At 45.0% G+C, this 24,529-nt stretch overlaps 1 protein-coding gene across 1 annotated transcript; it reads left to right on the forward strand.

Annotated features, from left to right (window-relative positions):
• The first annotated feature begins 90 nt into the window (after positions 1–90).
• On the forward strand, positions 91–23,339 carry EIF2S2 (eukaryotic translation initiation factor 2 subunit beta). The gene is made up of 9 exons (XM_066237230.1): positions 91–251; positions 7,198–7,375; positions 9,022–9,125; positions 15,478–15,613; positions 16,227–16,327; positions 16,922–17,070; positions 19,997–20,053; positions 22,202–22,287; positions 22,892–23,339. The coding sequence occupies exons 1-9, from the start codon at positions 237–239 to the stop codon at positions 23,065–23,067; spliced, it is 1,002 nt and encodes a 333-aa protein (XP_066093327.1). The 5' UTR covers positions 91–236; the 3' UTR covers positions 23,068–23,339.
• The last annotated feature ends 1,190 nt before the right edge of the window (positions 23,340–24,529 follow it).

The raw sequence follows: 24,529 nt of genomic DNA on the forward strand, positions 1-24,529 counted from the left end.
ACTGGCGCCAGACGGGGCGCGCTGGGTCAGCTCCTCCGCGCGCCTGCGCCCTGGAGGGTTCTGCGCAGGCGCATTCCCAACGCTTGGGAGTCGAGGGCGGAGTGTCGTTCCCTTTCGCTGATGCAAGAGCCTAGTGCGGCGGTGGGAGAGGTGTCGGTGAGATCTGTGCCGCCGCTGAGGCCTGAGGCTGACCCGTCCGACTTCCCGTCCGTGCCGAGCCCACTGCAGCCGCAGCCATGTCCGGGGACGAGGTGAGGGCCTAAGTCTGGCGCCAGGGCTGGGGGCTGGGACCGGGAACCTGACCCGTCCCCGTGCAGGAGACCGGGTCTGCGGCCTAGTGGCCGGCCGCCATGTGGGGCAGCCGGGCCTAGGCGGCCCGGAGCCGTAGAGTCCGGGAGGACGCCGGGCTCTCCGCAGGGCAGCGGCGCTGGAGCCGGCGTTTCCGGAGGGGAGAGCCCGTTGAGCCCGTCGCCCCCTCGGAATGGGGCTTGAGTGCCGGTTCGTGTCCCGGCGGAACGAGATCGGTGCTGGCGACCCCCGCGCTCCTTTCGATCTGACACCGCAGCCTCCGCACGCCTCTCGGGGCGCCGAGGGAGCCGCCCCGGGGCAAAACTTGTGCCGGCTGGCTGGTCCCGGCCGGTGTCCTCCGTCCTTGCTCTCCTGTTGAGCCTTCTCCCTTCAAAAGCCCGGGGGGTCAGGGAGACAGGGGGCGAGGACGACATGCTTCAGCCTCGGAAAGTTTTCGGACGGAGTCCCTGAGCTGTCCCTCCGGGTTCGCAGCGACGGGGCGGGAAGTCCGGGCTGCGACGCTGACTGGGTCTTTTTCTCCCGTCGTGCTCGTATCTCAGCAAACTTCCTCGCGTCCCGTTCGGCCAGAGTTGTCCCAGTTCATGCGAAATCGGACCGCTTCAAGTGAAGTTGGGTTTTAAGTGTTGTCAGTAGGTATTGACTAACACTGGGAGGGAGCTACCGCTTCCTGGCCATCCGCCCCCCCCCCCCCCCCCCCCCCATGGCTCTTGAATTTATCATTCATTTCTGTAAACATTCGAGTGCTTAGCCGGTGGGGCCTTAGAGAGAAAGAAGAGGAAAAATTGGAGGCTCTCGAGAGCGTTGGCTTCTGAGGTAGTCCCTGAAAGATCCTTAGAATTTCCTCCTCCTGGTTACAGGGCTGCGGGGGTTTAGAAGGCAAGTAAGTGTGCTCCAATTCAGTTCGAGTTAATTTCCTTGAAATGTAGTTGGTTAGTGGTTAGTTAGTTCATAGAGGGATTTGAAGACCAAATTAAGGAATTTGGATTTATTCTGGAGGACACTTCAGTCTCTCATTGACTTTTCACAACAACCCTGTAAGAAAGGTATTACTGTCAGGCCCATTTTATGAATGAGAAAACTGAGGCTTAGAGTGTTGTATCATGTCCCCGATCAAATAGTAAGTGGCTGAGCCAGTAGCAGAATTCATTCCTCCATCTAGGTGACTAGGAGGCTCTTGCTCTCAGCTCCAACTAACAGAGTCTAAAGGAAGTAGACCTGGCTGGGTGGCTCAGTTGGTGTGGAGGTTGATCCACAGTCAGGGCACATACAAGAATTAACCAAAACCAGTGAGCACATGAATGGGTGCAACAACAAATCCATGTTTCTCTCCCTCTCTCCCTGTCTCCCTCTGTGCCCGTCTGCCTCCCTCCCTATCTCCTTTCCTTCCCCTCTCTCTCTAAAATCAATGAGTGGAATTTTTTTTTTTTAATAAAGGAAGTAGCTGGCTCTTGCTTGGAGGTTATGGTAGACATTGCTTTGGACTGCTGTATTTAAAAAAGTTCTGAGAGTGGCAGTGTTACACCTTTGTTTGTTTCTACACATTCTTCTAAGCTCTTTATACCCTTTAACAAATAAAGCACTTATGTAGTGCAGAGAACTCTGGGGTGCTATTCTTTCTGTGGTTTCTATGGTCCAGTGCTCACAGTGTTATAGGGAGGCAGGAGAGCAACTAGAGTGGGATCAGGTTTTGAAGAAAGTGAATGTGGCAGAACCAGCGTTTCAGTAGAGAACTTTTGGAAGCCAGTACAGTATGAGGCAGGTCTACCAGTGCAACTTCATCTTATAGATGGGAAGCTAGGACCTAGCGAGGTCAACTTGTCCAAGATCTCACAGCAAGTTTGTGGGATTAGAACATAGCCTTTGGTTTCCACTTTGGAGGGATGTGAAGGTTCTGGTTCCTCCAGTCCTTTTGACTAAATTAAACTGTACACATTTCTTTTTAAACCTGGTAATTAAGCCAAAACTCACCAAAACATAATCTCTTTTTACCTAGTGGAATCAAGACCTTTAATTAGCAGTATTCTAGAAATATGAGTGCTACCTAGGAAGGAAAAATCCCCTAAACTGCAGGCATTGGTTATTTTTCAGACCAGTTTTTTTAAAGTGCTGTCAATAGTTGAGATTATTGCTTATTCCTAGACCCCATTCTCTAGGTGTCAGAACATGGAGTTTTCACACAACACGGTAAGGTGGTTTACAAAAGAAGCTTTAAGCTAAAAAGGTTTCTGATTAAAAATGGAATGTGTGTTGTACAAAGTTTACAAAATACAGAAGAATACAAAGAGAAATAAAAATCTCCCAGAATCCAGTCCCCCAGAGATGACAGCACTGGGCATTTGTCTGTTCACCTTGCTTCTCTGGGTTCTTCTGTAACTCATACCGGCCTTCCTGGTGTGGTGTGGCCTTAGTTACCATCTTAGGTAAGATGTGATGGATGGGAGTAGGCTTCTAGCACTTTAGGCTGTTGTCATGTTGTCAGGGTAATTTCTGCTGGTATCCCTTTATCTCACCATTTCCAGCCCAACCCAGAGTAGGAAGTTTGAAATGGGAAACTGCTTTCCAAGGCCTTGTTGTGGGCACTAAAAAAAAAAAGTTCAAGAGTCTGTGGTTTTTCTATAACTGCACTGTCAGCAACTGTAACAAGTCTCAAAAAGAAAACATTTGGAATGTGATAATTTGTTGTCATATATGAAAGCCTTAAAAAGCCATTTTTAAAGTCAAGACTGACACGGCCATGTGGTTTCAGAGAGGTCTGCTTGGACACTGCTTTGGGATCCTTGGTTTTCTTAATTTTAACTCTATGAGCAGTCGTGTGAATAAGATGGACGTGATGAACGCATGTCTTAAGTGTCCAGAGACAGTACCGAAGGGTGATGTGCTCTCTGTGCTAGGAGCTGCTAGATGGTGGATGTGGGAGTCTTGCAGTGCACATGGGCTGTTACCTGCAGCCTGCCCCCAAAGGAGGGGAGTGTGCTGGCCCCAGTGTGCCAGCCATCTTTTCACAGCTGCCAGCGGAAAGGCCCTTATTGTTGCAGTCTACAGTGCCGCAGGTATGTTATCCTTGAATAAAGCATGAGCTCCGGAAGCTTAGCCAGGGGCAGTGTCCCTTCACAGAGATTCACCACTAACCTGGTGGCGGAAAGCCTTAGGTGACCCTGTTGAAGTGCTATTGAGATGGTTGGGATGCCTAGGTAATGGTTCCTGCCACTTCAGGCTATGACAACAAGAGCCACAGTTCTTCTTTCTGGCTACTATGGATTTTGCTGACACAAAGGGTGCCCTCTGTCTGCTGTTGGGCAAGTCCCAACTTAAACCTTTTCTGCAGCTTGACCAGTGGTGACGCAGAGGATAGAGCATCAACCTGGGATGCTGAGGTTCCAGGTTCAAAACCCTGAGGTCGCTGACTTGAAGCCCAAGGTTGCTGGCTTGAGCAAGGGGTCACTGGCTGTGCTGGACCTCCCCACCCTATCAAGGCATGCACAAGAAGCCATCAATGAACAACTAAAGTCCTGCAACTACCAGTTGATGCTCTTCATCTCTTCCTCTCCCCCCAAAAAATATTTCCTGCATTAGCCAGTGCAAGCAGCTGTCAATTTATAGGAGGAAAAAATTGCCTAAAAATTTTAGGGGGGAGCACCTAAAATCTCTTAGCCTTCATTTCTTTATTTTGTCTTTTTTTTTAAATTTTGGTGAGAGAGACAGAGGGACAGTTAGGGATAGACAGACAGGAAGGGAGAGAGACAAGAAGGATCAGTTCGTTGGGGTACCTTAGTTGTTCATTGATTGCTTTCTCATATGTACCTTGACTAGGGGGCTACAGCAGACCGAGTGACCCCTTGCTCAAGCCAGCAACCTTGGGCTTCAAGCCAGCGACCATGGAAACACATCAGTGATCCCACACTCAAGCTGGGGACCTCGGGGTTTCAAACCTGAGTCCTCTGCGTCCCAGTCCGACGCTCTATCCCCTGTGCAACCGCCTGGTCAGGCTCTTCTATTTTAAGTTTTCCATATTAAGTTCTTCAGACTGACTGCATACCAGAGTTATTAATTTACACAGATTCTTATTAAGATAAGAGAGGATAACTTGAAATGAGGCTGTATCAATTTGCAGTACAGCTTGCAGATCATTCTTTAGTGAATGAGGACAATAACTACCCTACCTTCTTTCGTTTCAGTGTAGTTCAGTTTCCTTAATGTACTTGGGACATAAAGAAATGTTAATTAAATAGAATCAATTTTGGGAATTTTTTTGAGGAAAAGTAATTTATATTTGTATTTTTCTGAAGTGAGAAGGGGGGGATGGCGGCAAACAGACACCCACATGCACCCTACGGGAATCCACCCCGGCACGCCCACCAGGGGGCGATGCTCCACTGCACCCAGAGCCATTCTAGCACCTGAGGCGGAGGTCCCGGAGCTGTCCTTGGTGCCCCGGCCAACTTTGCTCCCATGGAGCCTTGGCTGCTGGAGGGGAAGAGAAAAGATAGAGAGGAAGGAGAGGGGGAAGGGTGGAGAAGCAGATGGGTGCTTCTCCTGTGTGCCCTGGCCGGGAATGGAACCTGGGACTTCCACACACTGGGCCGACGCTCTACCACTGAGCCAACCAGCCAGGGCTGAGAATTTGTTTTGTCTTGAAAATTAGATCATCCTGAGTTGATGAAATTTTAGTGATAAGAATCAAGAGAACATTCTTTGTGAATTGTAAAGCATTATATAAATTATGATAATTACTAATATTCAATGCTTTTTGTGGCAAGGACTGTGCCAGATATTTTATATTTATTTACTCATTTAATCCTACAAGTAATTTTGTGAGGTCTGGTGTTGGTTCTGCTACTGATCTCTTTTTTATGTAAGATTTTATTTGATTTTTGAGAGAGAGAGAGAGAGAGAGAGAGAGAGAAAGAAAGGCAGTGGGGGTGGAGTGGGAAGCATCAATTCATAGTAGTTGCTTCTTGTATGTGCCTGGACCAGGTAAGCCAGGGGTTTCAAACCTGAGACTTCAGCATTCCAGGTCAGTGCTTTATCCGCTGTGCCACCACAGGTCAGGCGATCTCCATTTTACAGATGTGGCATGGAGAAGGGGAAGAACTTACCTGGGGTAATACAATTAAAGAGCCAGATTCAGGATTTGAATTCAGTTAGCTGGGCTCCAGACACTTCACTGCACCGTCACAGCAGTTCATTGGGGAAAATGCTGAATTTAAGCATGGTAGAATTTGCCCCTGGCCAGTTGGCTCTGTGGAAAGAGTGTTGGCCCAGTGTGCGGACGTCCCAGGTTCCATCCCCAGTAAGGACACAAATGAGATGTGACCATCTTTTCTCTTCTCCTTTCCCTCTTCTTTCTCTCTTCCTCCCATTCCGTGGCTTGATTGGTTCAAGCATCGGCTCCAGATGCTGAGGATAACTTGGTTGATTTGAGCATTGGCCCCAGACGGGGGTTACCGGGTGGATCCTGTTTGGGGCGAATGCGAGAGTCTGTCTCACTATCTCCCTTCCTCTCACTTAAAAAAAAAAAAAAAGTGTGGTAGAATTTGGATAAAGATTGGGAATGGGCTTAGAGAAAAGATACTTGGGATTTGAATCCAATTCTGTTTGACTTCAAAGACCTCACTCTTACCACTCCACTGGTATCTGCCCTATATGTAGTTTTTTTGTTTTTATTTTTTATTTTTTTTAAATTTATTCATTTTTTAGAGAGAGAGAGAGAAACAGAGAGAGAGGAGAGAGAGAGACATGGGGGAGGAGCTGGAAGCATCAACTCCCATATGTGCCTTGACCAGGCAAGCCCAGGGTTTCGACCTGGTGACCTCAGCATTTCCAGGTCGACACTTTATCCACTGTGCCACCACAGGTCAGGCCTGCCCTATATGTAGTTTTAAACTGTTTTGTCTAAATAACTTTATCTGTATCCCAAGTGATCAGTACAGGTAGTCTGCAATGTTATAAATTAGTTTTTCACTTATTCTCTACTGGGCATCAGATAAAAATAACCTAAGAAAACTTATTGTTCCAGAAACAAAAAGCAGAGTAAAAGGTTGTATAGATTAGAAGTTTCTCTTACTCAAATACAGATTTGCTATGTGAAGAGTTGCTGATGGACTTCCTTAAACGTTTGTCTGAACTTCAGGATGAAATTAAAAAATAACTTTTTAGCCTGACCTGTGGTGGCGCAGCGGATGGAAGTGTGGAGCTGGAATGCTGAGGTCACCCACCGGTTCGAAACCCCGGGCTTGCCCAGTCAAGGCACATACAGGAAGCATCTACTTCAAGTTGATATTTCCCACTTCTGCCCTCTTTCTCTTTCTCTAAAAATCAATAAATACTAAAAAAGAACGAGGTTTTTTATTAGTAGGTCAAGTCTCCTGGTGTAGCAATCCCAGGTTGCTTTTCTTTTTGTGTTTGTTTGTTTTAGGGAGGGAAGAGAGGAGGGAGAGAGAGGAACACTGACCTGCTCCTGTGTGGTCCCTGACCGGGATTGAACCGGCAACCTCTGTGCTTTGGGACGATGCTCTAACCGAGCTATCCAGCCAGCGCCCCGGTTCCTTTTAATTAACATGTATTTTCCCATCCACAAAGTGAGAGGCATAGCATACATAGGTCAGTGCTAAAGTCCTTTCCCTAAATTCTATGATTAATTCATCATTTCCTCATGAAACTAAAAGTGAAGTTTTTGTATCTTGTGATAATTTACAAATTGAAAGGTAGGTGCACATGTTTAAGGAATACCCCACCCCATGTTCAGTGCTACAAAGAAGGTTGGGTGGACTTTTTAAATCCTAGTTTTGGTACTTCAGTGCATCAAAGAGGATGTCTTTTGAGGATACAGCATATTTGGGCTCTGAGCATCATTATCACTTAGTCCCTTTTTTATTATCTTTTAAACAGATGATTTTTGATCCTACTATGAGTAAAAAGAAAAAGAAGAAGAAGAAGCCTTTTATGTTGGATGAGGAAGGGGACGGCCAGGCAGAAGAAACCCAGCTTTCAGAAACAAAGGAGGTGGAGCCGGAGCCCGCGGAGGACAAAGACCTGGAAGCTGATGAAGAGGACAGCAGGAAAAAAGGTGAGGGGCCCATGGGGCTCGCTGTCTCACTGGGGGGGCTGGTCTCCTCCGCGGGTATTTTGGGTTTTGTGCATACATTGACCCAGTTCAAGTGGAGGCCATGAGCAGTCTCTGTACACTGGGCCTTCGAGGTTTCTGAGAGACTTGTGCCAAGGAAATTCCCACCGAGTCCACAGTGGCAGAGGTGACAAAACTTTGTCATTCCGGGGCTGATTTTTCTAGTCTAACTTGTCTCCTTTTGTATTTTAATGGTGGCTGTATTTGAATGTAGACAGAAAGAAATAGGACTGATATAGGCATTTTTCTGTCTTAGCTAGTTTAAAACATAATAGAAGAAATTGAATGTTTTAAATGTTTCAGTTTAGACACCAGCATTATTCACTCTTACGCTTTACCGTAGATATCATTTGACTGTAAGAAATAAATGATTTGGTAAACTGTGTGTTGAATAGAAGACAGTGTTCTGGGATAGAATTGGCATACATTGAACATCTGTCATGTGCTAAGCATCTTGTATGTGTTTAAAACAAAACTTGGAAAGTAAGTAATTTTTTAAAAGGTTTTATTTATTGATTTAGAGAGGTGAGAGAAAGTGGGGTGTGGGAGAGGAATGGGAAGCATCAACTCATAGTTGCTTCTCATATGTGCCTTGACCGGGCAAGCCCATGGTTTCGAACCAGTGACCTCAGCATTCCAGGTCGATGCTTTATGCACTGTGCCACCACAGGTCAGGCGTAAGTCATTCTTGTAATAAGACAAAATGAATTTATAAATAGCTCCTTGAAAAAACTTTGTAGCAGAGGGATCCTAAAGTATTCCTAGTGCACAACAGTACAGAACAAATGGAAAACTTACTGAACAGAACCCATTATTACTCATGGTAGATACAATTCATTTTATTCATGTTGTAGCCTCATTTAATGAACGTGAAATACTTTATAGGCCTTTTGTTGATTGATTGATTTAATAACACGTGGAGCTAGGCACTAGAATTGAGGTGAACGAGGCATAGTCCCTTAGTATCTGATAGGGAGACGGATAAGCAAGCCAATAAGTACTTCCACCAGGGTGACAGAAGATGCCGTCAGAGCACCGGGGGGCACCCAGTTGGGGGAAAGGAGGATTGATAGGCTTAGAAAAGGCTTCTTGGTGGAAGTAACTTCTAACCAAGGTCCTGTGAGATGAAGGTAACAGTTATGTTGGAGGGCCCAGGGAAGGGTTGGAGGTGAGGGATCATACACTGCACTAATGTGGAAGTAGTTCATTTGGGCTGGAACCGGGAATTAAGGTATGGGGAATGAGATGGTAATCAGAAGTGGAGAGATACAGGTGGAGAGCTTTGGAAATTGTGTTAAAATCCCTGACTTGGCCTTGCGAACAATGAGGCATGGTATGATCCAAGTCATAAATATTCCCAACGTGGATCCCTAACCAGGCTTTTCCTGCAGAGCTTTGAGTTGACCTGCCGTGTGTTTCTCAGAACCCTACTAACCTTTGTGGTTGCGGAGGAATGCGTGGCACCAGTTAATACCTGATGTCTGTATGCTGTTGACTTGATTAATAGCTGAAATGTTGGTTTAAATCATAATTGGATGCTTTGCTTTTTGCTATTTGTTAATTGATAATCTCAATTTATGTCTTTTTAGATGCTTCTGATGATCTAGATGACTTGAACTTCTTTAATCAAAAAAAAAAGAAGAAAAAAACAAAAAAGATATTTGATATTGATGAGGCTGAAGAAGGTGTAAAGGTAGTATTACTTTCTTATTGAAGGTAAAATTTGACCTTGAAAGGTTGCTAAATGGCTGATGTTTCTCTTTGTCTAAGCTTTTTCCAGCTTTGCTTTTGTTAAGTACTCAATCACCACATTATTTCTAAAGTATTTTAAAGGGATTATGATTCAAAGGAATGTAAGTTTAGCTTTTACACACTGTGTGCCTGTAAAATGATTACAAAATACCCCTTTTTATAACGATACTGAGATTGGTTGAGGGAGAAATATTTCAATAAGAAATCCTGTGAAGCAAATATTCTTATGATTTCCTTTTTTTTTTTAAACTTTGGCGGCATGTTGAAGATACACAAATTTATGTGTACCACTGAGCTGCAAAGAATGAACCCCCGCCTGTGGTGGTCGGTGGCTGATCTTACGGCCTCTAGGAGAACCAGAGCACTCGAGCTGTCTTTACAGAGTTCTCTGATATTGTAGGTTGTCTTAATGTTAGATTGATTTCCAGTACAAATATCTCACATCTATTGAATGAGTAGATAGATGAGTGGTTAGACAGGTGAATAGGATGGATGGTGGAATGAGCTGACAGTCTGCTCTTCCCTACTTAGAGTGACGGGTTTGTTTGTTTGTTTGTTTGTTTGTTTTTACAGAGACAGAGAGAGAGTCAGAGAGAGGGATAGACAGGGACAGACAGACAGGAACGGAGAGATAAGAAGCATCAATCATTAGTTTTTTGTTGTGCATTGTGACCTTATTGTTCATTGATTGCTTTCTCATATGTGCCTTGACCGTGGGCCCTCAGCAGACCAAGTAACCCCCCTTGCTCGAGCCAGCGACCTTGGGTCCGAGCTGGTGAGCTTTTGCTCAAACCAGATGAGCCCGCGCTCAAGCTGGCGACCTCGGGGTCTCGAACCTGGGTCCTTGGCATTCTAGTCCAGCGCTCTATCCACGGTGCCACCGCCTGGTCAGGCGAGTGATGGTTTTTTTAAAGTAAGTCCTAGTTTTAAAAATGTTTATTGTATTGATTTGAGAGAGAGAGAGAGAGAGAGAGAGGAGGAAAGAGAGAGAGAGATAGCAGCATTAGTCGGCTCCTGTATGTGCTCTCACCAGGATTGAACCAGCAACCTCTGTGCTTTGGCATGATGCTCTAACCAACTGAGCTCTCCGGCCAGGGCAGAGCTGCCTTTTGTTTGCTTGTTTGTTTATGACAGACACAGAGAGAGAGCACAAGAAAGAGGGACACACAAACAGGAAGGGAGAGATGAGACGTATCAACTCTTTGTTGTAGCACCTTAATTGTGCATTTATTGCTTTCTCATATGTGCTTGACTGGAGGGGAGGGGCTCCAGCAGAGCGAGTGACCCTTGCTCAAGCCAGCGACCTTTGGGCTCAAGCCAGCAACCATGGGGTCACATCTGTGTTCCCACACTCAAGCCAGCGACCCCGAGCTCAAGCTGATGAACCCGCACTCAAACTGGTAACTTCGAGGTTTCGAACGTGGGTCCTCTGCATCTCAATGTGATGCTCTATCCACTGCGCCACCACCTGGTCAGGCAGCTACCATTTAAAAAAAAGATTTTTATTTATTTATTTAAAAAAAATTTTTTTTTTAACTGAAACTTTTTATTTTATTTTATTTATTTATTTTTAGAGAGGAGAGAGAGAGGGAGAGAGAAAGACAGAGAGAGAGAAGGGGGGAGGAGCTGGAAACATCAACTCCCATATGTGCCTTGACCAGGCAAGCCCAGGGTTTCGAACCAGCGACCTCAGCATTTCCAGGTTGATGCTTTATCCACTGTGCCACCACAGGTCAGGCCTTATTTAAAATTTTTTATTTTTTGATTGATTTTAGAGAGAAAGGGAGGGAGACAGAGAGAGTGAGGCAGGGAGTGAGATCATAGTTGCTTCACTTTAGTTGTTCATTGATTGCTGCTTCTTTTTTATTTTATTTTTTTAATTGAGTTTAGCCAGAGAGGAAAGGAAAGAGAGAGAGACAGGAACATAGATCCCTTTCTGTATGTGCCCTAACCAGGGATCAAACCAGCAACCTCTGTGCTTTGGCCAACGCTCTTAGCCAACGGAGCCATCCAGCCAGGGCCATTGATTGCTTCTTGTATGGCTTGACTAGGCAAGCCCAGTTTCAAACCAGCAACCTTAGTGTTCCAGGTCAATGTTCTATCCCCTGTGCCACCACAGGTCAGGCTAGAGCTACCATTTTAAAGACACTGTCCAGGAACCTTGAGCAGAGCTCACATAGCTATGTATAAAATCCAGGTAATAGCAATTTTATGTATACATAGAGAAAGAGCAGGAGTTGAGAACACACATGGGACTAAGGGTCCCATTTGTCCTCTGCCCAAATTTGTCTTTGGTAAATTGTTTATTTGATCAAAGTAAGTAAGCAAGGTATATCCCATTTGTAGCAGGAAATATGTGCTCATTGCTAAGGTACTGAAATGAACAAGGGCCTGACCTGTGGTGGCACAGTGGATAAAGCGTCGACCTAGAATGCTGAGGTCGCCGGTTCGAAACCCTGGGCTTGCCTGGTCAAGGCACATATGGGAGTTGATGCTTCCAGCTCCTCCCCCCTTCTCTCTCTGTCTCTCCTCTCTCTCTCCCTCTCTCTCTCTCCTCTAAAAATGAATAAAAATAAAAAAAAGAAATGAACAAGATATTTTTTTCTGTTCTCAGGATAATTTAGTCTTTTAGAACAAGATGATTTTACCTGGAATTACCATATTCTCTTCCTGTCTAGGGAGTCTCTTTTTTCTTACTGTTGAAGGGAAATTGAGAATTGCTCAAATTATACTGAACAAGTGAGGTTTAAATAAAATCTTGGTTAGCAAGGTTTTTTTGTTTTATTTTGAAATGTTTATTGTATTGATTTTAGAGAGAAAGGAAGGGAGAGAGGGAGAGACAGGAACATTGATCTGCTCCTGTATGTACCCTGACCGGGGATCGAACCAGCAACCTCTGTGTGTCAGGATGATGCTCTAACCAACTGAGCTGTCCGGTCAGGACAACAGGTTTTTTTGGTTGATTCCTCCAGTAGCTTTTGTTCTGAAGAGTCATTTATATAAGCTCAACTCTTTTTTTTTTAATATTTTATTTATTTATTTTTTTAGATTTTATTTATTCATTTTTATTAGAGAGAGAGGGAGAGATAGAGAACAGGGGGAGGAGCAGGAAGCATCAACTCCCATATATGCCTTGACCAGGCAAGCCCAGGGTTTTGAACCGGCGACCTCAGCATTCCAGGTCGATGCTTTATCCACTGCGCCACCACAGGTCATGCATAAGCTCAACGCTTAAATGCTTGGATCCTCTTTTCTCTGCTATTGAAGTCATAACATATCCTTATATAAGAGGCAAGGCCTGGATGTTAACTTGAAGCTGAAGTGTTTTTAAGATCTTTGGGGTATTCTCCCATCTGAATTTTCAGGCTGCCACAGGGCTTTAGAAAAATTTTGAAAAACACTGCTATTCTCTTTCACCAGGACTTACTTAGCCTCAGTTTGGAAGTAGATCTTAGTGGGATAAAATAAATAATAGTATAGGACTGGAAAGCTGCCTGGAGTTTGCTCATTTCATTTATATTTGGCATACCCGAGTTTCTCATTTATTGACTGTTTTCTTAGAGACTAGGTTAATAACTTGTTCTGTTTGTTGACTAGCTAATACACATCAGTTGATTGGTCTCTGGTGACCAAATGCGGTATTAAGTCTACACAGCCAAATATGGATCTCAAAGCTGAGCTGCATTTATTCCGGCTATTTAAGCTTTTCTGCTGATAAGATTTCTGAAATTACTGTAGCCGTTGTCAGACTAGTTTAGAGTGTAGGCACACAAAAGTGATACTGACATGCTTGACTGGTGGTGGTGCACAGGATAGAGCATTGACCTGGGATGCTGAGGTCCCAGGTGAGTGCAGAATCATCGAAATGATGATGAGAAACATCAACTCAATAGTTGTATAACTTTAGTTGGTCATTGATTTGCTTCTCATATGGGCCTTGATTGGGGGGGGGGGTGTCCAGCTGAGCCAGTGATCCCTTGCTCAAGCCAGCAACTGTGGGATCATGTTTATAATGCCATACTCAAGCCAGTGACCCCGCCCTCAAGCTGGATGAGCCTGTGCTGAAGCCAGTGACCTTGGGGTTTCGGACCTAGGGCTTCAGGTTCACAGGTTGACACTCTACCAACTGCGCCACCACCAGTCAGGTCCATTTTGTCTTTGGTTCCTGGCACACAGTTCCTAAAACCTTTGGAATCTCTGGGATGATGAAAGTGTCTTTGAGATGACTGGTGGCTGGGAGCACCTAAATGGCTTCAGGATAGGGGCTGGTCATCGGAAAGGTTAAGCCATGATTCGATGATTGGGATTGTCATATACACCCTTTAACCACCACCCTCTCCCTGGGGAATGGGGTTGGAGATTGAGTTCAATCACCAGTGGCCAGTGATTTAATCAGTCACACCTGCATTGTGAAGCCACTATAAAAACTCATCAATGATATGGGTTTGGAGAGCTTCTGGGCTGGCGAACAAATCAGGATGTTGGGAGAGTGGTGTGCCCAGGGAGGGCATGGGAGTTCTGCACCAGCCTTCCTTCCCTGTTCATCTTTTCCATTTGCTGTTTCTGTGTTACAAACTGGTAATAGTTAAGTACTTTCCTGAGTTCTGAGTCAGTCTAGCAAATTATTGAACTGTTGGGGGAAGGGGTTTTGGGACTCTCTGAATCTGTTGCCACATCAGACGTGTGGGTAACCTGGGGACCAGGTACTTGTGCCTGGCCTCTGGAGTGACAGTCTTGTAGGACTGAGCCCTTAAACCTGAGGAGTCTGTCACTGACCAGGTAGTTTCAGAATTGAAGTGAATTTTTTTTTTTTTTTTTTTTTTCATTTTTCTGAAGCTGGAAACAGGGAGAGACAGTCAGACAGACTCCTGCATGCGCCCCACCGGGATCCACCCGGCACGCCCACCAGGGGCGATGCTCTGCCCACCAGGGGGTGATGCTCTGCCCCTCCGGGGCGTCACTCTGTTGCGACCAGAGGACCAGAGCCACTCTAGCGCCTGGGGCAGAGGCCAAGGAGCCATCCCCAGCGCCCGGGCCATCTTTGCTCCAGTGGAGCCTTGGCTGCGGGAGGGGAAGAGAGAGACAGAGAGGAAGGCGTGGCGGAGGGGTGGAGAAGCAAATAGGCGCTTCTCCTGTGTGCCCTGGCCGGGAATCGAACCCGGGTCCTCCGCACGCTAGGCCGACGCTCTACCGCTGAGCCAACCGGCCAGGGCCAGAATTGAAGTGAATTATAGGTCACCTAGTTAGTGTCAGAGAGTCGAAGAATTGGTATACCAAAAAAAAAAAAAAAATGTATTTGGTGTCAGGAGGAAACCCCTCCTCCCCAATGATCGCATCAGAATTTTTTAGGAACTTTAAAATATTCCTTTTACTTGTTCCTGCTAAAGATGGTCAGTCAAAAGATTTAAGAATCTGTGTGACCAGGTGGTGGCACAGTGGATAGAGCATTGACCTGGGATGCTGAGGTCCCAGGTTCGAAACCCCAAGGTCAACAGCTTGAGTGTAGTATCATAAATATGACCCCTAAGGTTGCTGGCTTGAGCAAGGGGGTCACTAACTTGGCTCTAGTCCCCCAGTCAAGGCACATATGAGAAACAATCAATGAACAACTAAGGTGCTGCAACTACAAGTTGATGCTTTTCATCTCTCTCCCTTCCTGTCTCTCTGGCTAAAAAAAAAAAAAAAAGATTTCAAAATCTTAAAAGTTTCCCAGGTGATTCTGACAGTGTCTGGTCTGGAAACATGGAAACTAATTTAAGATCCCAAGACTGGTGATTAAAAAGGAAGGAAAAGATCCCACACAAGTGTCTTGAATTTCCAGTGCAAATGACAGGGGACTCTAAGCCATTTTGGCTCACCTGTGAGAGACTTTTTTTGTGTGTGTGTGTGTGACAGAGACAAAGAGAGGGACAGATAGGGACAGATTGGAAGGCGGAGAGATGAGAAGCATCAATTCTTCGTTGTGGCTCCTTAGTTGTTCATTGATTGCTTTCTCATGTCCCTTGACCAGGGGTTTGGGGGGGCGCTACAGCAGAGTAAGTGACTCTGCTCAAGCCAGCGACCCTGAGCTCAAGCCAGCGACCTCAGTGTTTCGAACCTGAGACCCCTGCGTCTCAGTCTGATGATCTGTCCAGTGATCTATCCACTCCGCCACCACCTGGTCAGGCAATGTGAGAGATGTTTCTTACATGTAACTTCAGTTTTGAGTATTTTCTCTAAAAGGATGTCAGCTTACGTCATTTTTTTTTAAGTCTTAGTATCAAAATATTAAAACTCTTATCTTAATTTCTTAGGATCTTAAGATTGAAAGTGATATTCAAGAACCAGCTGAACCAGAGGACGACCTCGATATTATGCTTGGCAATAAGAAGAAGAAAAAGAAGAATGTCAAGTTCCCAGATGAGGATGAAGTTCTAGAGAAAGATGAAGGTAATATTGGGGACTCAGCAGTTTCCAGGTTACTCAAGCTTTTGGCCTCATCTCTTTGATGAGTGGGCTTCTTTTTAAATTTCTTCTTGCCTCTTATTTCCACCTGATTATGGAAGCTAAGGGGAAAGTTTCTAACGTTAACAGTTAATGATTTCATGGGATAAGATGTGGCGGTCCTCATGTGGATTCAGGTAATTGGGAAAATTACTGTAACTGAATTTTAAATGTTAAAAATTTTGTTTTGTTAAGAGTGCTGTTTTATTAGTTTTTAAGTGCCATAGCATCCTTAAAGAACTTGACTGTAGTTAGCAAATGGATTTTTATGGTGTGGATGTTTCTGAAATGTTTCAAAACAATCAGATGTTTTTAATCTAATTATCTCAATGCAATTATTTGATCTTGTGTTAAATCAAGAAACAGTTTGGTGTGTGTCTTTGTTATCACAAATTCCTAACTAGAGAGACTGTCTTTAAGGAACAAGAGGTTGTTTGTGAAAGTTGAAGCCTTTATGCTTGAGACTGTAGTGCAGTTCTGGGAGGGAAGACAAATGTCTTTGACACTCATTTCTCTAGATCTGCCTCTACCCTTCATTCTTAGTCTTTGTTATCTGTAGCTTTAGAAGATGAAGACAGCAAAAAAGATGATGGTATCTCATTCAGTAACCAGTCAGGCCCTGCTTGGGCAGGCTCAGAAAGAGACTACACGTATGAGGAGGTAAGATCAATTCTGTTACAGAAAGGAGCTAAGCTATTCACTAGAACTGAGAAAAGCAGGATAAACGTTCGTTGAATTAGAAGGGCCACGAAGTGCAGCCTGATCGTGAAGCGACTCAGAGAGGCCACACAGACAGTGCAGTGTTGCCCGATGCCTTCACTTGGGGCGGGGCAGTCATTCTAGTACTCACTGTTCCCATATGAATCCACTAACTTCTAAGGACAGGAAGATGGAGCCCCTGGGTTGGGAGGGGGGAGCAGTGGGGTAAGGAAGTGGCTAATTTGGGGCCCAGAGGTAGTCTTGTTTGGGCTTTCCTGAGTCTTTTCAGTGTGTCCTATACTTTCCCATAGAATCATCAGAATTAGTAGGGGTTTGTTTGTTCACTAACTTTGAAATATGAATCACTGAGCACTCATAATAGACTAGATCCTGGTTGAGAATTGAGTCCTGCTTTCAAGGAGCTCCCAGAACATGCAGTGATGTGTGTGTATTTTTAATAAAAAGTGAAGTTTGCTCTGCTTAAAGGTAAGCAAAGATTCAGGTATAGTCCTGCTATCAGAAAGAATGTACATGCATACCACTTTATCTCTGTAGCTACTGAATCGAGTGTTCAACATCATGAGGGAAAAGAATCCAGATATGGTTGCTGGAGAGAAAAGGAAATTTGTCATGAAACCTCCACAGGTCGTCCGAGTAGGAACCAAGAAAACTTCTTTTGTCAACTTTACAGATATCTGTAAACTGTAAGTTGGTAATGGAGACTCGCATTCCAAAAACCAGATTCTCAGTATAGTTTATGCTAAAGGTCCTTATTGAGGACTTTTTTGCAGGTAGAAAGAGAATGCATAGCTGTTAAAGTTGGGTTGATGGAAGTCAGATTTCAAATCTCTCGGTTCTTCTACTCACAGGTCTCAGGGCTGGCTTTTTTTTGTTTGTTTGTTTTGTTTTTTGTTTTCCGAAGCTGGAAACGGGGAGGCAGTCAGACAGACTCCCGCATGCGCCCGACCGGGATCCACCCTGAATGCCCACCAGGGAGCGATGCTCTGTTGCAACCAGAGCCACTCTAGCACCTGAAGCAGAGGCCATGGAGCCATCCTCAGCGCCCGGGCCAACTTTGCTCCAGTGGAGCTTTGGCTGCGGGAGAGGAAGAGAGAGACAGAGAGGAAGGAGAGGGGGAGGGGTGGAGAAGCAGATGGGCGCCTCTCCTGTGTGCCCTGGCCGGGAATCGAACCCAGGACTTCCGCACGCCAGGCCGACGCTCTACCACTGAGCTAACCGGCCAGGGCCTCTCAGGGCTGGTTTTATCAGGGGTGAGAAGCCAGTTCATGCTGCTGCATGAGAGTGGATCCTCCCCAGATGGCGTGAAGTGAGGAGACTCGATGTAGTCATCAGGAGCCTGGCGAGCCCATGGCGGTAGAGAAGCTTGAGGCTGGACTGTGCCTACCAAGCAAAGGAGCCCCTGCAAAGGGCTAAATTTGGTGTGCCTCTTCTTGGATGGTCATTGCCAAGACATAGTGGAAGAGATTTCCGTTCTTTTTTTTGACAGAGAGAGAGATGTACAGACAGGAAGGGAGATGAGAAGCACCAATTCTTCATTGCAGCACCTTAGTTTTTCACTGATTGCTTTCTAATATGTACCTTGATCAGAGGGCTTGGGCTCAAGCCAGCAACCTTTGGCCTGAAGCTTGTGACCATGGGGTCACATCTATGGTCCCACGCTCAAGCCAGTGACCTTGGGGTTTCAAACCTGGGCCCTCTGCGTCCCAGCCTGATGCTTTATCCACTGTGCCACCGCCTGGTCAGGGGAGAGTTCCGCTTCCTTAATTACCATCACATTTCATGCCTCCTAACTCCAGCCACTCACTGTCTGGCCTGGCTCTTCTCAGCTTCTAGCAGGTTCCTTAGGGCAACTGATCTTATCTATTGTTTGTTCCTCAGTTTCATAAATGATACTTGCTTATTGCTTATCTGCCACCAAGGGCAAACAATAGTAAAAAAGAAAAGAGAAGATAATCACTAAAAATTACATCACCCAGAGATAACCACTTGTTTTTATTTATTTTCTTTTTTTTTTCAGACAGGGAGAGATGAGAAGCATCAATTCTTTGTTGTGGCACCTTAGTTGTTCATTGGTTGCTTTCTCATATGTGCCTTGATGGGGTAGGGGGGATTCTAGCTAAGGTAGCGACCTTTGGGCTTGAGCCAACAACCTTGGGCTTCAAGTCAGCGACCTTGGAGTCATGTCCGTGAGCCCACGCTCAAGCTGGCAACCTTGGGATAACCACTTATTTTCATGGCTTATGTCATTACTTAAAAGATTTTAGATTATTTTGCTGGTGACAACATTATATGCTCATTATACAAAAATTAGAAAGTAACAGGCGTGCTGCCCTGGGGTGGCTCAGTGGGTGAAGCACTGTCCCAGCACGCCAGAGGTTGCAGGTTCGATCTCCAGTCAGGCCATGTACAGGAAGCAGTGAGTACACAAGTGAGAGCAACAACTAAGTGAAACATGCTGATGCTCCTTTCTCTCTCCCTCCTTTCTTCTCCCATTCTCTCAAGTCACTGGGAAGAAAAACATATATCCACTGAAGAAAATTATATATAAGTCTAGTCATTAAGAGATAGGTAATCAGCCTGACCAGGCGGTGGCACAGCAGATAGAACATTAGCCTGGAATGCTGAGGCCCCAGGTTCAAAACCCTGAGGTCGTCGGCTTGAGTGCAGGCTCACTAGCTTGAGCATGGGGTTGCTGGCTTAAGTATGGGATCACAGAAACGACCCCAGGGTCGCTGGCCTGAGCAGGGCGTCATTGGGTCAGCTGGAGCCCCCGATTGAGTCACATACAAGAAAGCAACCAATGAACGACTAAGGAGCTGCAACAAAGAACTGATGCTTCTCATCTCTCTCCCTTCCTGTCTGCGTGTCCCTATCTGTCCCTCTCTCTGACTCGCACACACACAAAAAAGGGTTTTACAGTTATCTTTGTATCTGATTCATTTTCCTAGAAAAAGATGTTACCATCTAAAGCTGTTTACCTTTCTTTTTTTTTTTTCTGTATTTTTCCGAAGCTGGAAACAGGGAGGCAGTCAGACAGACTCCTGCATGTGCCCGACCGGGATCCACCCGGCATGCTCACCAGGGGGCGATGCTCTGCCCATCTGAGGCGTTGCTCTGCTGCAATCAGAGCCATTCTAGTGCCTGGGGCAGAGACCACAGAGCCATCCTCAGCGCCCCCGCAAACTTTGCTCCAGTGGAGCCTTGGCTGCGGGAGAGGAAGAGAGAGACAGAGAGGAAGGAGAGGGGGAGGGGTGGAGAAGCAGATGGGCGCTTCTCCTGTGTGCCCTGGCTGGGAATCGAACCCAGGACTCCTGCACACCAGGCCGACGCTCTACCACTGAGCCAACCAGCCAGGGCTGTTTACCTTTCTTGTGTCCATGGTCTTAGACATTTACTCATATGAATGTGCAGCATTTATAAATAAAATGTAATACTGTTTTTATGGACTTTAAAATGTATCGTATATCTTTATTTCAGAGTTTGATGAACTGTTTTATAAAGTTCACTTTATAATAGAATAGTCACAAATTAAAACTGAACAAGTTGGTTTTTTAGAAGTTTGGTTAGATTTCCATAGAGGACAATTTATATATCCCACTTTCTTTTTAGATTACATCGTCAGCCCAAACATCTCCTTGCATTTTTATTGGCTGAATTGGGTACAAGGTAAGAAACTATATTCACATTATATATAGTATTACTGGACGACGCGAGTGGCACAGAAAAAAACATTGAAACAAGGACCCATAATTAGTTACTTCCTTGTCTTAAGGGCTCACCTGTTGGAGGCACCATGCCAGTCCATCCCCAATTGGGGGCCAGGATCCCATGGAGTTTGACCATAAGTGCTAAGAAGCCAACTATCCCTTTAAAAATAATGACGATTAACACATGGAGCATCTTAGGTACCATTTGTCTTTATAAGTTCCATAACTTAGTAGAAACTAATATTACCCCTGTCTTAAAGAGTTGGAAACAGGTTCAGTGAAGTTGTAGTTGGTCACACAGCTAGTTATAGCACAGTCAGCATGACTTAATGCTGTGCTCTGCCGGCAGTACAGAGACAACAGATGTTCTGTTCTGTCCTGTCCTGCTCTGAAACTCAGTTTGTTGGAACTGGCTACACTTGCTGTGGGGTTAAGGAGTAATTTACTTGACTAGTGGTAGATATGTGGGCTCTGTTATAGAAGAATTATGTTTTAAATGTTACAGCTAGTGGTGTATTTCCTACTTCTCAGAAAATTTAATTTTTGAAGAGGTGGGTAAATTATAACAAGTTGTGACCAGTGAACTTAAGGTCGCTGGACTTAATATAGGGATTTCTTTTGACAGTGAATGAAAGAAAATTTCCTGTATCAAGCACTGGAATGCTACTGTAGCCTAGAGATTAAGGGTTTCAGTTCGTGGAGGATAGTGATCAAGTTCAAGAAAAATCGCGGGAGATTCTTGCAGAAGTCATTTTTATAGTGGTATATGGAACAAATAAAAGTTTAATGCTACCTGGCTAATTTTGTTTCACACTGTGATTTATAATTGTCAATAAATAATGTCAAGCCTAGAGCTTTGTCCTCTCAAAGTACTTCTTTTCAGTAGTTTCTCTTATAAGCACCATTGGCGATATGTTGAACTGTCACCACAATGCCTTTTTTTTTTTTTTTTTTTTTTTTACAGAGAGGGACAGACAGACAGGAACGGAGAGATGAGAAGCATCAGTCATCAGTTTTTTTTGTGACACCTTAGTTCAGATTGCTTTCCCATACGTGCCTTGACCGCGGGCCTTCAGCAGACCGAGTAACCCCTTGCTCAAGCCAGTGACCTTGGATCTAGCTGGTGAGCTTTTGCTCAAACCAGATGAGCCCGCGTTCAAGCTGGCAACCTCGGGTTCTAGAATCTGGGTCCTTCGCATCCCAGTCCGGTGCTCTATCCACTGCGCCACCGCCTGGTCAGGCACCCCAATGCTTTTAGGACATTTTCATCAGCTATGACAAAATACAGGGGTGGGCAAAAGTAGGCTTACAGTTGTGAGTACAAGTAATGGAGTTTATTCTGGTATTACTATTGTGTTTGCTATCTGAACAACTGTAAACCTACTTTTGCCATCCCTTTATTTGGTGAGTTTTTGAAGATAGATCCTACTTTGCACATGGTGTATATTCAATAAAAGGGTGATTTTCCTTGTTGAATGAATGGGCCATCACACACACTTAAAGAATCAGTTTGTTTCAGACTTAAAATCAGCCTGACCTGTGGTGGCGCAGTGGATGGGGCGTTGACCTGGAGATGCTGAAGTCGCCGGTTCGAAGCCCTGGGCTTGCCTGGTCAAGGCACATATGGGAGTTGATGCTTGCTAAAATCAATTACCTGACCTGTGGTGGCGCAGTGGATAAAGTGTCGACCTGGAACACTGAGGTCACCAATTCTAAGCCCCAGGCTTGCCTGGTCAAGGCACATATGAGAGTTGATGCTTCCTGCTCCTCTCCCCTTTTTCTCTCTCCTCTAAAAAAAAAAAAAAAAAAAAAAAAAGAATAAAAAACTTAAAAAAAAATTATAGATCTGATTTGTTGCTGGAGCCTTAATTGGTTGAAATTGGATTAAGTGTTAGGAAATATGCATAGTTCATCAGGTACCTACTTAATTAAAAAGAAAATTTGAGGGGGAAAAAACGAAAGAAAATTTGAGGAACCAGCACTGCTTCTATTATAGAACTTATCATATACCACTGGATATATTTTTAATTCATTAAATGTAAAGGTTCTGGAATTTGGTTCCTTATAGGAAAAACAATAATGTAGACATTTTTGATTTCTTTCATAGTGGTTCTATAGATGGTAATAACCAACTTGTAATCAAAGGAAGATTCCAACAGAAACAGATAGAAAATGTTTTGAGAAGATATATCAGTAAGTGTATAATTGAATCTCATTATCTCACCTTGAAATGTTCTCATTAAGTTGTATTTGGGGAGAGCCACTGGTTTGCAATGGAACTGGGAAGGCTGGCCTTCAAGGGTCAAGGAAGATGATGGTGATGGGAGGTGGAGCCGGAGGGGCTGGGGGGGTTTGGATTTCCTGGCAGGCCCAGGTTGGTTCCAGGCTGAAGGCCAAGCCAGACAAATCTGTCTGTGTTCACACCTGGTCTGCCTCTATCATCTTCCTCATCATTAAAAACTGGCAGGTCTCTTCACCCCAGGGAAAGCTAGAAAGACGTTTCGGAGTGGCTTTCCTGTTGAAGAGCAGTGTAGGATCTGACAAACATTCCTGCCTCCTTGGAAATTTGGGGTCTTTTTCAACCCATACATAGTTTAATACCTGAAGTGTCATAGCAGACAGCCTGTGTTTTCTTACCCTTGAATAGTTTGGCTATAAACTTACCAGTAAGCTTAGCTAAGCTTCCTGGGTCTGGGTGCCGCCTGGACTTACGGAGTTCAGTGTAGAAGTGTTTCAGAGGGAAGAAACCTCTGCTTCACTGTGGCCACAGGTAATTCTTATGTTGCTTTTCCTGCAGAGGAATACGTCACCTGTCACACGTGCCGATCACCTGACACAATCCTGCAAAAGGACACCCGACTCTATTTCTTACAGTGTGAAACTTGTCATTCTCGATGTTCTGTTGCCAGCATCAAAACCGGCTTCCAGGCTGTCACGGGCAAGCGAGCACAGCTCCGTGCCAAAGCTAACTAATTTGCTAATCACCACTGGTTTTGCAAAGTGTGTTGTGGGAATTTGGCTGGACAGGTTTACCATCAGAGTGGATATACCATTGTATTAAAAACAAGATAGAAAAGTTGCCAAGCTCTTTGGCGTGTGGCTGGTTGGTCTGAAATCCTTGCAAGAGGCCGATGCTCAAGCTGTTGACATACTCAACATGAGGGGTAAGGCGGTGCTTTTTTAACTGTTCATAGACTTCTGTAAAATGCAAGATAAATTAAAGTTATTATAACTGATTCTTTCAATTTGGTTTGTCCTTCAGTTTTCTTTCCTATAAAAATTGTGCTTAATGAATTCAGTAGAAACAGTTTGTGCCTGGGCTCTGGCGAGGTTTCTGCATCCTTGTCCTAAAGAAACAACACTGGCAGTGGCTTCAGCTGAGCAGCCATTTTCCTCTCGGCTTCTCCCGAGATAAAGTAAGACACAGCTTCCCATGAGAGGGTAATTGGAGCATGAGATCTGGGGGACAGCCTGCTTTCAGTGTGCAAGAACAGTTAGAGATGGGAAGTATTTTCATTACGGGAGGACTGTTGCTACTACCTCACTGCCAAGTCCTCCAGCTGTCACCGTGAGGGGATGACCCAGGTGCTAGGTGTTTGCCCACCTCTGAATTTTCTCCCTTATCGGCACTAAGGAAAACCTTAGGAATACAGCCTTGCAGTGTGTCTTGTAACTGGCACAGTAAGAGAAGCCCTGGTTTTGCATTTGTTGGTAAGAGATGTGGCATGTGCAGTACAGAGAACCCTGTGAGAGTATAAACCATGACACTAGAGGAAAGTGTCTTTCTCTTCCACAACCTGTGTTCTGGGTTTAAAAAGACCCACCACAAATGCTTTTCTATTTTCTGTATTTTAAAGTATCTTTTGAATGTGACCATGAAAAACCAAGAGGTGATGCTGATGCCTCCAGTTCTGCCTTCTGAGGATTTGGCTGAAAGGGTGTTTCTCCATTGAGCACGAGGGGAAAGATCATCTTCTATGTTGTGATCTGCCTTGCACACACCTGCCAAGGATTAAGGGCATAATGCTGCTTCTCCTTTCTTGTTGCAAGACTGCCTAAGCAGCTCAGGAGCAGCCAGTCCCTCGGCCCTGAACGCCTTGACCATGTTGTTTTAATCACTGTGACCCTTCATTTCCAGTACAAGCCAAGTGTTGTAAAACACTTTGGCCATAAAGTGGTGGAGGGAGCAGAGCATTCCTTCAGACTGGCTGAACTGCCACCACTGCCCAATGAACTTGACTGCTGTTTCTAATGCCATCTTCCTTTTGTATCTGCGCCCACGATTCCCAGTGTTGGATGTTAATGCGTGAATAAAGCAAGGATCGGCGCCTCTTGTGTAATTAATGCTCCATTGCTTTTGTGTGTATGCATGTGTTTTCATTTAGGGGGACCCTTACGGGAAGACACAGGACTTGACAGTTTGATGACAGGTTGG

The sequence above is a fragment of the Saccopteryx bilineata genome, chromosome 6 (assembly GCF_036850765.1).
Source record: "Saccopteryx bilineata isolate mSacBil1 chromosome 6, mSacBil1_pri_phased_curated, whole genome shotgun sequence".
NCBI lineage: Eukaryota > Metazoa > Chordata > Mammalia > Chiroptera > Emballonuridae > Saccopteryx > Saccopteryx bilineata.

Excerpts from the sequence above, each read along its gene's own strand:
- EIF2S2 (XM_066237230.1), top strand. Across the intron at positions 17,071-19,996 it reads TTTACAGATATCTGTAAACT|ATTACATCGTCAGCCCAAAC; the intron begins GTAAGTTGGTAA and ends CTTTCTTTTTAG. Across the intron at positions 22,288-22,891 it reads TGTTTTGAGAAGATATATCA|AGGAATACGTCACCTGTCAC; the intron begins GTAAGTGTATAA and ends CTTTTCCTGCAG.